The sequence below is a fragment of the Macaca fascicularis genome, chromosome 1 (genome assembly GCF_037993035.2).
Source record: "Macaca fascicularis isolate 582-1 chromosome 1, T2T-MFA8v1.1".
In the NCBI taxonomy this organism is placed as follows: domain Eukaryota; kingdom Metazoa; phylum Chordata; class Mammalia; order Primates; family Cercopithecidae; genus Macaca; species Macaca fascicularis.
Genome location: NC_088375.1, coordinates 105416394 through 105428851, shown reverse-complemented (window position 1 = coordinate 105428851; position 12458 = coordinate 105416394). Strand labels below are relative to the sequence as shown.

At 47.5% G+C, this 12458-nt stretch overlaps 2 protein-coding genes across 84 annotated transcripts in view; one reads left to right on the top strand and one right to left on the bottom strand.

The window, feature by feature from the left end:
* Positions 1-6500, bottom strand: part of YY1AP1 (YY1 associated protein 1) — a 28861-nt gene extending 22361 nt beyond the window's left edge. For 24 of the 50 annotated variants that reach the window (XR_012413629.1, XR_012413632.1, XR_012413635.1 and 21 more), the window contains exons 1-2: positions 6145-6251; positions 5524-5660 (exon numbers count right to left, since the gene is read on the bottom strand). The gene's annotated coding sequence lies outside the window, so the exon portion shown is untranslated. Of the gene's footprint in view, positions 1-5523; positions 5783-6064; positions 6252-6410 lie in introns of those variants that run through there. The other 26 variants (XR_012413630.1, XR_012413633.1, XR_012413627.1 and 23 more) reach the window with 4 other exon arrangements.
* The window catches only part of DAP3 (death associated protein 3), a 52887-nt gene continuing 45751 nt past the window's right edge, over positions 5323-12458 (top strand). For 11 of the 34 annotated variants that reach the window (XM_073993499.1, XM_073993495.1, XM_005541531.4 and 8 more), the window contains exon 1: positions 6573-6656. Coding sequence is in view for 1 of the 34 variants with exons in the window: in XM_045375138.2 (XP_045231073.2) it covers positions 6333-6656 (324 nt within the window). In the remaining 33 variants the exon portion in view is untranslated. Of the gene's footprint in view, positions 5652-6288; positions 6726-8801; positions 8898-12458 lie in introns of those variants that run through there. The other 23 variants (XM_015456118.3, XM_073993478.1, XM_005541530.4 and 20 more) reach the window with 6 other exon arrangements.

The following is a 12458-nucleotide window of genomic DNA, read 5'->3' as shown; positions in this document are numbered from 1 at the left end:
AATTTTTTGTATTTTTAGTAGAGACAGGGTTTCATCATGTTGGCTAGGTTGGTCTCCAACTCCTGACCTCAGGTGATCCACTCGCCTCGGCCTCCCAAAGTGCAGGGATTACAGGCATGAGCCACCACGCCCAGCCGAGTACTTTGATTCTTAAAGGAGGATTTAATCCCCTGATATCCCAAAGGACAAACTATCCAGTGGAATTCCTGGATAAAACATAGGCACATAGTGTCTTTTCCTCAGAGGAAAGATATTTTTGTCAACAGAAGAATTTTGCTCTTCTGGGCGTGGTGGCTCACACCTGTAATCCTAGCACTTTGGGAGGCCGAGCGTGGTGGATCACCTGAGGTCAGGAGTTCGAGACCAGTCTGGCCAACCTGGTGAAACTCTATCTCTACTAAAAATACAAAATTAGCCGAGCGTGGTGGCTAACGCCTGTAATCCCAGCTACTCGGGAGGCCGAGGCAGGAGAATCGCTTGAACCTGGGAGTCGGAGATTGCAGTGAGCCAAGATTGCGCCATTGCACACCAGCTTGAGTGAAAAGAGTGAAACTCCATCTCAAAACAAAAACAGAAACAAAAAAAATTGATTTGCTCCAGCAGAAAAATAATTATATTTCAGGAATTCCTTCAGGAATCCTATACCACTACTGAAAGATCCTAGATTGGAAAATGAAAATGCCCAAATTATTAAGTCCTGAGATAGAGGAGCAGGGATCTTATTTTGTCCATTACTGTATCTTAGTACCTGGAATAGTGCTTGGCACATAATTAAGCACTACATACATGGCAGTCTTGTTTCTGAACCAAAATAAGGTGGTTTAATGAAAGAGATGGGTTTGGCCAGGTGCGGGGGCTCACACCTGTAATCCCAGCACTTTGGGAGGCCAAGGCAGGTGGATTACTTAAGGTCAGGAGTATGAGACCAGCCTGGCTACTGGCCAACACTGTGAAAGCCTGTCTCTACTAAAAATACAAAAATTAGCTAGGCGTGGTGGTGCGTGCCTGTAAACCCAGCTGTCAAGAGACTGAGGCAGGAGAATCACTTGAATCCAGGTGGCAGAGGCTACAGTGAGTCGAGATCATGCCACTGCATTCCAAACTGAGCTACAGAGCAAGACTCCGTCTCAAAAAAAAAAGAGAAAAAAGAGATGGTTGGTCCTACTTTGAAGTACACTGGACTTCTAAAACACAAGTGAAATACTGATCAGCTTTAAAAAGAGAACTGTCATAACTACCTCAATTTAGTTCCAAGACTTAGGCGTCCCCACCAAGGCAACATTAACACAGTAAGGCTATTCCAGTTCATTTTGGAGAAAATCTTTGATTTGGTAACCAGGTAAAAATTTTGGCTGGGCATGCTGGCTCAGGCCTGTAATTCCAGCAAATTGGGAAGCTGAGACAAGAAGATGGCTTGAGGCCAGGAGTTCAAGACCAGATTGATCTACATAGCAAGACCTGGGCCAGGTGCAGTGGCTCACTTTTGTAATCCCAGCACTTTGGAAGGCCAAGGCGGGTGGACGACTTGAGGTTAGGAGTTCGTGACCAGCCTGGCCAACGTGGTGAAACCCTGTCTCAACTAAAAATACAAAAATCAGCAGGGCGTGTTGGCACGCACCTGTAATCCCAGCTATTTGGGAAGCTGAGGCAGGATAATGACTTGAACCTGGGAGGTGGAGGCTGCAGTGAGGCAAGATTGCGCCACTGTACTCCAGCCAGGCGACAAGAGTGAAACTCTCAAAAACAAAAACAAAACCATAGCAAGACCTAATCGCTATTAAAAAAATAAACTATATAAACATACATGCACATATATACACACTACACACACATATCACATGTACGTTTTGAGAAAAACAACACCATGAACCTACTACCCATTAAAAATTTAGAGAAAATATTAAACTTTTCACAAATTTACATAGTATTCTTACACAGGGGCCATGTCAATAGAGAGAAAGGACTAACAGACCATTTTTCCTAAAAATTCTCCATTATCTCACTGAATCCTATAATCTGTCCTATTAAAACACCTTTTTGAATTTCCTACTCTTTTTTGTGTGTGTGTGTGTGAGACAGAGTATTGCTCTGATGCCCAGGCTGGAGTGCAGTGGCGTGATCTCAGCTCACTGCAACTTCCCCGTCCCAGTTCAAGCAATTCTTGGTTCAAGCAATTCTCGTGCCTCCGCTTCCCTAGTAGCTGGGACTACAGGTGCACTCCAACACATGCGGCTAATTTTTTGTATTTTTTTTTTTTTTTTTTTTTGAGACGGAGTCTCGCTCTGTTGCCCAGCCCAGGCTGGAGTGCAGTGGCGCTATCTCGGCTCACTGCAAGCTCCGCCTCCCGGGTTCACGCCATTCTCCTGCCTCAGCCTCCCGAGTAGCTGGGACTACAGGCGCCCACAACCGTGCCCGGCTAATTTTTTGTAATTTTTAGTAGAGACGGGGTTTCACCGTGGTCTCGATCTCCTGACCTTGTGATCCGCCGGCCTCGGCCTCCCAAAGTGCTGGGATTACAGGCGTGAGCCACCGCGCCCGGCCAATTTTTTGTATTTTAGTAGAGACGGGGTTTCACCATGTTGCCCAGGCTGGTCTTGAACTTCTGAGCTCAGACAATCCGCCCACCTCATCCTCCCAAAGTGGTAGGATTACAGGCATGAGTCACCCCACCTGACCAATTTCTTGTTCTTTTAAAAGTACAGTAATTATTTTTAACTTCTAGTACTAAATTAATGGGTAGTCTGTCAAATAGCTACTGGATTTTATATCAGGAGGGCTTTCTACATGTATGTATACCCAAAAATCACATTAAGACCTTTTTACATAAACTCACTGTGGAAATATATCCCAAAACAGCTAAGGAACACAAATGATGTTTGCCTTCTTTTCAAACCAACAGTTCCTTTGTACAAAAACACCAGACGATACAAAACATATTTTTTTAAAGTACAAAGTTCCATACAGAGTGTACACACTTTATGGTTATTCCTAAGAATAAGTAGTGACAAAAAGTCTTTGCAACTGGGTTATAAAATTTAAACTTCTAGGAATATGTTTCTCACTTCCTTGTCCTTTTGAGAGCTGCCACCATCATACAATTCACATCATCTCTTCAACCACAGAAAAGTAGCATCTCTTCAAGCACAGAGACCATATATTAATCTTTGTGTCTCCTGCATAGGCTTAACTCAGTGTTTGTTATAACTAAGCTAAACTCCAAGATAGGAGCTTCAAATCACCTCAGGCCCAATCCAAAACTGAAAAAAAGTCGCTTCTCAGAGTTTGAGAACAAAAAGATACTGACAAAGAACAAAGCCATAGATACTTGTGCTACATTAGCTTCCCCTTTTAGCAAATACAGAATTGTTTACTAACACTGCAGAAGTAAGTTTGCAGACGACAAAAATACATAAAAAACATAGATCCTAAAGTTCTCCTGTCAACATGTTCAAATACTATCATAGACTCCTTCACCTTAAACTCATACTAACATCCACACATCCGAACAAAGAAAATGAAAGGTTTTCAAATGAGACCTAAATATAAATTGGCTCTATTTCATTACACTTTAAGTTCCTAAAATCATATGTATAAATCATGTGATTGGGCTTATGTTCATCTTCTAACTTGAGGGCCCAGTGTCTTTCATCAGATTCTCAGAAGGATAAATGACCCCCAAAAACTTTTAAGAACCACTAATCTAGCCTATCAAGAAACATCCCATTTTCCAGAAGAATACAGTTAAGTTGGCTTAGTTCATGCACTCTTTCCTTATATTCACAGAGGGGATTCTTACTATATGAAATCAATCTTTCAAAGGATTCCTTCAGCCCAGCCAAGAAGTTCCAACATCCACAGGTACGTATATTAACAATCACCAGAACCCAAAACCAGTTCTCTGATTTTAATTCCACACTGCTTCACTCAACTCAATATCTACCACTGTCAAAACAATTCCCCTCATATTGCATCCAGGCTATTTACAGAGACACCATGATTATCCTCACCCCAAGACATGGACGATTTATTGAACAGGCAGTCAACAAATATTTGTTGAATGAATGAAAAAGGATCTTTCCTCCCACAGATTTCAAGTTAAGCTGTCAGCACCCATGCAGCTGCTCTGGTAGAGGTTAAGCTGTGAAAGCCTTCTCTCCCTCACACGTACAACCTCAAGTGTCAGAAATGCTCTGCTTCCCCCATAAACAAAATAATATAGCCATGGATATGCATTTCATACAGGTCAGACCGGGCAAGGACATCTACTTTCCACATACATATCTGACACAATCGGTCTCCTCCAAATACAATCCAACCAGTCACATGTGCTCCTATCTTTCCAACATACTCAGATTTGCCGACAAAGACTTCCTGAGGCACCATGGTATGCTGAATATACTGCTGCAGCAGTAGTGAAAATATGGGAGTTACAGTCTCAACTTTGTCACCAATTTAATATGCGGCCTTGGAGAAGTTCTCTCCTTATGCCTAAATTAACTATTTTGTAAAATGGAAGAAAGCATCCTACCATTTTCACAGAGATTTAGTATCACAAAGAAATTGAAAGCGCTTTCTTATTGTATTTCTAAACTATTACTATAAACCCGCGACAACAAATAAGGCCACCCATTCTTTACAGCTTTGTAGCAATGATTCTGTTAAAGATATTTTGGGCCTTCACATTTACACAACTCACTCTAACCAAAGGCACAAACTATTAAGACCACAACTGGCTATGCTAAGTTTCTCCCCTCCATGACCTCACAGACACATGCTGTATAGAACACTACCATTGCCACTCTTTCCCAACAAGTAACTAGGGGCTCCCAATCCCTAAAATACACACACATATCAACCTGCAAGGAACCTCCCAACATTTATTCAAGAAATAAGCTAACTTATAACGGGAACTCCATTACACTTACACAAATCAAGGCAAACTCTTCCGGAAACACTTTCCATCCTCGCATACACACACCAACACAGCCGCTACACATCAACAGACCATCTGTCTTCTAGACCAAAAACACCTCTTTCCATGTACAAACTAATCAGTGACATTTATTAAACTTACAACACTGAGATCATCCTGCCGTTCCTACATACCGTTCAACGCGGCAGGGACACCACAGACCTTGTCACACAGGTAAACTCCCCTCTCAGGATCGTGTCCTCGACCACTCTTATCCCTTAATTAAACACACACAAACTGGACTATGGGGGAGGCTCCGATCATGCCTACAAACACAAACTAACCTGTCAGGGGCACAGACGGCTCCGCCTCCACTCGCTTACTTTCCAGCCCCCTCCGGGAGTCCGCCTGTCAGGGACACCCCTTCACCCCGCGTGGAGGGACTTCCCGGTAGGCTCAGGATCCCCCTCCCTGCTCTCCCCTCCCCCATCTTCACCACTGCTCTCCCGGAGGTCCAGGTCCGGGAGATGACAGTGGCTCCCAGGAAGCCCAGGATTCAATCGCTGAGAGAGTGCTTAGGCCCGAAGGCCTGCCCAAATCGTTCTACTCACCGTGTCGGAGGCCGAGGCCGAGAGCGACGAGAGTGCAGGGAAGTGGGGAAGAGGGGGTGGCCGCCAGGCTCCTCCGCTTCCCTGGGTCCACGGCGGATCCCTCCCGCTTGTCAGGAGGCGGCCAGCGGGTAAGCTGACTGGCGGAAATGCGAGAGAGGAGAAGGGAAAGGTGGAGGCTAAAGGGGGCAAACTGAGGGGAGGCGGGTCCCGCAACCGAGACTGGGATCGTCTCCCCTCCGCAAAGCGAACCCAAAATGGCGGCGGGAGCGGCGGCGGCGGCGGCGGCGGCGGCAGCAGAGTGGCGGCGGTGGCGGCGGCTGCTCCTCCAGAGGGAGGGAGCGAAGGGCGTCTAGCGCCCCCCCAACCTCCCACTCCTCCCTCCTCGCGTTCTTCCCCACCGTCCCCCGCTCCGCCCGACTCCGGCCGCGTAGCGCGCACGCCCGCCCGCAAGCGTACGAGTGTCTACGGGCTAGTCGCTGGCTGCTCCCACCAACCACCACCTTCGGCCGCCCAGCGCGCCAGCCAGCCCGTACGCGCTCACCCACGGGAACCTCCTCGCCCAGTCCCCCACTCTCCCTCAGGCCCTGTCAAGCCGGCTCCGGCGCAGGCCCTCACGCGTACCTTAAGCCGCGCGAGCCCAAGCCTCCTCCACCTCCTCTTCCCGCCCCCACGGCCACCAACCGCCGCCAAAGAAGCCGCTGCCAGCACAGCCCCCCCCTCGACCCTCCAACCCTCGCGCGTGCGCCTTCCACAGTCCCCCCCGCCAGCGGGACTGTTCCATTCCTGTCGGCTGCAGGGGCAGGAGAGGAATGGGCCGGCAAAGCGAGTCTGGCTTGCCGTTTGACTGGAATTGCCAGGGTGGCGGGCCGAGTCCCACGACAACCTACCTCCCTGGGCTCGTTCCTGCGGCGCTGCGGCTCGCCTCCTCCTCCACAGGACCCCGGCGAGCGGATCGAGGGCTGTCTAGTGCCCCCTCTGCCGGCCGGTGGTTGGAGGCCGCGGCGGCTGCGCGTTGGGTCGTTTCCGGCCGGATGACCCGAGCCTTTTACGCAGTCGCAGGACGGGCGCTTTGGAACCGGCCCTTGGCAGTGTGTGTCAGTCGTCTGGTCTGGAGAAGTAGTCCTCGACTCACGGTGAGGGAGTGGACCGGCACGGGGGATGTATCGCTGAGGGAAAGGAGCGGGACTCCGGACCTCCGGGAGGTAGGGAGTGAGGCCGGTAGGACCGGCGTGCCTCCGTGGGGATTCCTCCCGGGCGCTGTGGTGCCAACCTGGGACCCGAGGAAGATCGGCCTGGTGATCTGCTTGCTGTTGTTAACCCGCCTCGGATTTCTCGAATTTCACACTAGTGTCCATATGCGATTTTGTTTGTTTGCCCCTGACGCGCTACTTATGGATAGTACTTCTTCAGCCTCGTTAGACAGCCTGGTGATAGAGGATGAAGAAACCATGTGCTTCTCATTCAGTTCTGGACTCAGTCTCCCTTGTTTTCAGCAAGCTATTTTTCTTAGTTCCTTATCAAAAAGTGTACATGAAAATTAGGCAACTCCAAACATGCCTCCAGGGTTGGTGTGTGAAATAATAAGATAGGGCTGGGCGCGGTGGCTCACGCCTGTAATCCCAACACTTTGGGAGGCCGAGGCGGGTGGATCACAAGGTCAAGAGATCGAGACAATCCTGGCCAACATGGTGAAACCCCCGTCTCTACTAAAAATACAAATATTAGCCGGGCGTGGTGGCGGGCTCCTGTAGTCCCAGTTATTCAGGAGGCTGAGGCAGGAGAATTGCTTGAACTCGGAAGGTGGGGTTGCAGTGAGCCGAGTCCGTGCCACCGCTCTCCAGCCTGGGTGTCAGAGGGAGACTCCGTCTCAAAAAAAAAAAAAAAAAGCCGGGCGCAGTGGCTCACGCCTGTAATCCCAGCACTTTGGGAGGCCGAGGCGGGCGGATCACAAGGTCAGGAGATCGAGACCACGGTGAAACCCCGTTTCTACTAAAAATACAAAAAATAAGCCGGGCGCGGTGGCGGGCGCCTGTAGTGCCAGCTACTCAGGAGGCTGAGGCAGGAGAATGGCGGGAACCCGGGAGGCGGAGCTTGCAATGAGCCGAGATTGCGCCACTGCACTCCAGCCTGGGCGGCAGAGCGAGACTCTGTCTCAAAAACAAACAAACAAACAAACAAAAACCTAACTAACTTTTTTCACTACATCACATTGTTTTCATAGTAAAATTTCTCATCAGCAGCATAACTGTGTGTCAAAGAAGAAAAGAGCCTTTAATGAAATTTCACTACACCAGTGTATAGGGAGAGTTACTTATGTATGGTCTCTGTGTTCAAGTAACTTTCAGTAACTATACTGATTAATGAATTGTCAGCTACATATAAGCAAATGAGATAGGATTCTGTTATTTTGTGACCGTAAGAGCGTACCAGAAGTTAAAATATATTAAATGCTCAATAAAATGACCTCACTGAATGAACAAACCCTGAATTATTTGAACCAACGAAGATAGAATAATGGTTTCCCCAAGGATATTCACCTCTTAATCCCTGAAGCCTGTAAATATGATATGTTGCATGACAAGGGAAAAATCGGGGTTCAGAGGGAATTAAGGTTGCTAATCAGCTGACATTAAACTAGGGAGATTATCCAGGAGCCAGCGCTCCGCAATGGCCCTCTTCAGGTTTACTTCTGTAGCTGCCCATGCTTGTGTTCCTTTTCAGAAAGGCAGTAGCTGAAAAGCACAGAAGCTGCCAGCACCACAGAATTCCCATCAAGCCCCGTTTCTTCACGTTGGAGTACTTGTTGTAATACCTATAGTAACCTCTTTGAACACTGCAACAGTGCCTTCTTGTGTGAGATCACGCATTAATATTTAGTTTGGCAGTTCCACTAGTTTGACATCCAGGAGTTTCTTCTCCTTCACTGGTACAGCTGACTCCATCTTGGGGTCCTGGTCTGATATAAACTTTTAAAATGAGGTTTCAGGCTGGGCACCGTGGCTCATGCCTGTAATCCCAACACACTGGGCAACTGAGACAGGAGGATTACTTGAGCCCAGGAGTTAAAGACCAGCCTGGTCAACATAGCAGGACGCCATCTCTACGAAAAATAAGAAATATCAGCTGGGCCATGGTGGCATGCCCAGGAGTTTGAGGCTACTGTGAGCCGTGATCACACCATTGCACTCCAGCCTGGGCAAGAGAGTGAGACCCTGTCTCTAAAATAAAATAAGGTTTAAAATATTTAAAAAAAATTTTTTTTTAATTTCTTTTTTTAGAGACCTGCTTTCACTATGTTGGCTAGGCTAGAGAGTAGCTCCTGTGCTCAAGGGATCCTACCGCTGCCTCAGCCTCCTCAGTAGCTGGGACTACAGGTGTGTGGAACTTTTTTTTTTTTAAGATAAAATTTACTGGAGTATGGTCAGGGTTTACATTTGACAGGTTATGGCAACTGCTATGTTGTAACAGTCTATAAATGATTTTTTTATTTAACGAGGGAAGAAATTTGAGATTTTTGTTTGGGTACAGGTTGAGTTTTTCTTTTCTTTTTTTTTTTTTTTTTTGAGACGGAGTCTCGCTGTGTCTCCCAGGCTGGAGTGCAGTGGCGTGATCTCGGCTCACTGCAAGCTCCGCCTCCCGGGTTCACGCCATTCTCCCGCCTCAGCCTCCCAAGTAGCTGAGACTACAGGCGCCCGCCACCACGCCCGGCTAGTTTTTTGTATTTTTAGTAGAGACGGGGTTTCACCATGTTAGCCAGGATAGTCTCGATCTCCTGACCTCATGATCCACACGCCTCGGCCTCCCAAAGTGCTGGGATTACAGGCTTGAGCCACCGCGCCCGGCTCTTTTTTTTTTTTTTTTTGAGACGGCGTCTCGCTCTGTCGCCCAGGCTGGAGTGTAGTGGCGCCATCTCGGCTCACTGCAAACTCTGCCTCCTGGGTTCATGCCATTCTCCTGCCTCAGCCTCCTGAGTAGCTGGGACTACAGGCGCACAGCACCATGCCCGGCTAATTTTTTTTTTTTGTATTTTTAGTAGAGACTGGGTTTCACCGTGTTAGCCAGGATGGTCTCGATCTCCTGACCTCATGATCTGCCTGCCTCGGCCTCCCAAAGTGCTGGGATTACAGGCGTGAGCCACTGCGCCCGGCCTGTTCTACTATTTTCTTACTGGCTATTGTTGTTTATCTCCTACTGTGCAAAATTTATAAATTAAACTTGATTATAGGTATATACCTATAGGAAAAAAATTGTGTGTGTGTGTGTGTGTGTGTGTGTGTGTATATATTTTTAGTGATCAGTACTCTATGGTTTTAGGCATCACCTGGGAGTCCTGCAGTGGATATCCCAAGGATAAGGGGGACTACTGTATTTCCTTCTTTCTTTTTTTTTTTTTTTTTTTTTTTGAGACGGAGTCTTGCTCTGTCGACCGGGCTGGAGTGCAGTGGCCGAATCTCAGCTCACTGCAAGCTCCGCCTCCCAGGTTTACGCCATTCTCCTGCCTCAGCCTCCCGAGTAGCTGGGACTACAGGCGCCCGCCACCTCGCCCGGCTAGTTTTTTTTTTTTGTATTTTTTAGTAGAGACAGGGTTTCACCGTGTTAGCCAGGATGGTCTCGATCTCCTGACCTCGTGATCCGCCCGTCTCGGCCTCCCAAAGTGCTGGGATTACACGCTTGAGCCACCGTGCCCGGCCGTATTTCCTTCTTTCTTGCTTTCTCCATTATAGAAGAGCTAAGAGGGCTTTCAAAGCTCGGGAGGTTTAAAAAGTGTATATTGCAGCTGGACTCAGTGGTTCATGCCTGTGATCCCTGCACTTTGGGAAGCCGAGGTGGGTGGATCATCTGAGGTCAGGAGTTCGAGACCAGCCTGCCCAATATGATGAAACCTTGTCTCTACTAAAAATACAGGCCGGGCACGGTGGCTCACGCCTATGATCCCAGCACTTTGGGAGGCCGAGGCGGGTGGATTACCTGAAGTCAGGAGTTCAAGACCAACCTGGCCAACATGGTGAAACCCTGTCTCTACTAAAAATACAAATATTAGCTGAGCGTGGTGGCACACCCCTGTAATCCCAGCTACTCGGGATGCTGAGGCAGGAAAATTGCTTGAGCCTAGGAGGCAGAGGTTGCAATGAGTGGAGATTGTGCCACTGCCCTCCAGTCTGGCCAACAGAGCGCGACTCTGTCTCAAAAAAAAAAAAAAAAATTAGCTGGGCTTGGTGGCACGTGCCTGTAATCCTAGCTACTCAAGAGGCTGAGGCTGGAGAATCGCTTGAACCTGGGTGGCGGGAGTTGCAGCGAGCTGAGTTGGCGCCACTGCACTCCAGCCTGGGCAATGAGCAAAATTCCGTCTCAAAAACAAAAAAAAAATTGTAAATTACCTGCATAATTTCTACCAAAACCACCTAGAGGTACAAGACTGAGAGCTTTGCTGGACATGATGCTTGCACCTGTAATCCCAGGAGTTTGGGAGGCCAAGGTGGGAGGATTGCTTGAGATCAGGAGTTGAAGACCAGCCTGGGCAACATAGACCTCATCTCTATTTAAAAAAAACTAAAAAATTAGCTGGCTATCGTTGTGTATCCCTGTAGTCCAAAGTTGTCCAACCCGTGGCCTGCACGTTGCATGCGGCCTGGGATGGCTTTAAATGAGGCCCAACACAAATTCATGACCTTTCTTAAAACATGAGATTTTTTTTTGGCAGTGTTTTTGCCGTTGTCGTTTTTAGCTCATCAGCTGTCGTTAGTGTTAGTATGTTTTATATGTATGGCTTGAGACACTTCCTTTCTGACGTGGCCCAAGAAAGCCAAAACATTGGACACCCCTGTTGTAGTCCAAGCTTCTCAGGAGGCTGAAGGGAGAGGATCTCTTGAGCCCAGGAGTCCAAGACTGCAGTGACATATGATAGCACCACTGCACTCTAGCCTTGGGGACAAAAGGAGACCCTATCTCAAACAAAACAAAACAAAACAAAACAAACAAAACCTGAGAGCTTGGAGAAGTTAGCACTGTTGAAGTTTGTGATAATCAGTAAATTTCAGGACTCCCTTTACTTTTATATCCCTAATGTTGTTCTAGGAATCCAGACCTGGGGAGGTAGATATTATTAAGACGAGAAAATACAGCATAAGGAATTCTGCTTTTTCTAGCTGAAATTATGAAAGCAATGAAAGTAGTCTTTGTGAACCAAACTTTTCCTATGGGACTTGGAATTTAGGACAATGTTTCTCAATCTCAACACTGTTGACATTTGGGGATGGATCATTCTTTGTTGTGGGGGACTCTCCGGTGCATTGTAGACTGTTTAGCAACATACCTGGCCTCTACTCACTCGATGCCAGTAGCATCCCCCCCTCCCTCCTTCAGTTGTGACAACCAAAATGCCTCCAACCATTCATTGTCAAATGTTGGGGGAGGGGACAAAATCCCCCTGGTAGAGAACTACTAATTTAGAGAAAGATTACTGATTGTGAAGAATCAGTCTGGGTTTAGTAGTAAAGAAAGTCATGGCAGACTAATACATCCTTCTTGTTAGAATTCCTAGAATGGTAGATCAAATTCCATTATTGGTATGTCCTCATTAAAGTTAGACATTTGATAATCTCTCACAGTGGCTTTTTGAAGAAATGTATACTGAATGTTTAATTGGTTGAATAACCATACCTAAAGGCTACATGTTAGTGAAACAGGCTGAAGTTCTGTTAACCACTGACATGCAGGCAGTGGTTGTCACTCTTGGCTGCACATTGGAATGAGCTGTGAAGCTTTAAAAATATTGACATCTGGGCAGGTATGATGGCTCACAACTGTAATCCGAGCATTTTGGGAGGCCAAGGCCAACGGATCACTTGAGGCCAGGAGTTCAAGACCAGCCTGGCCAACATGGTGAAACCCATTCTCTACTAAAAATACAAAAATTAGCTGGGCATGGGCTTGCC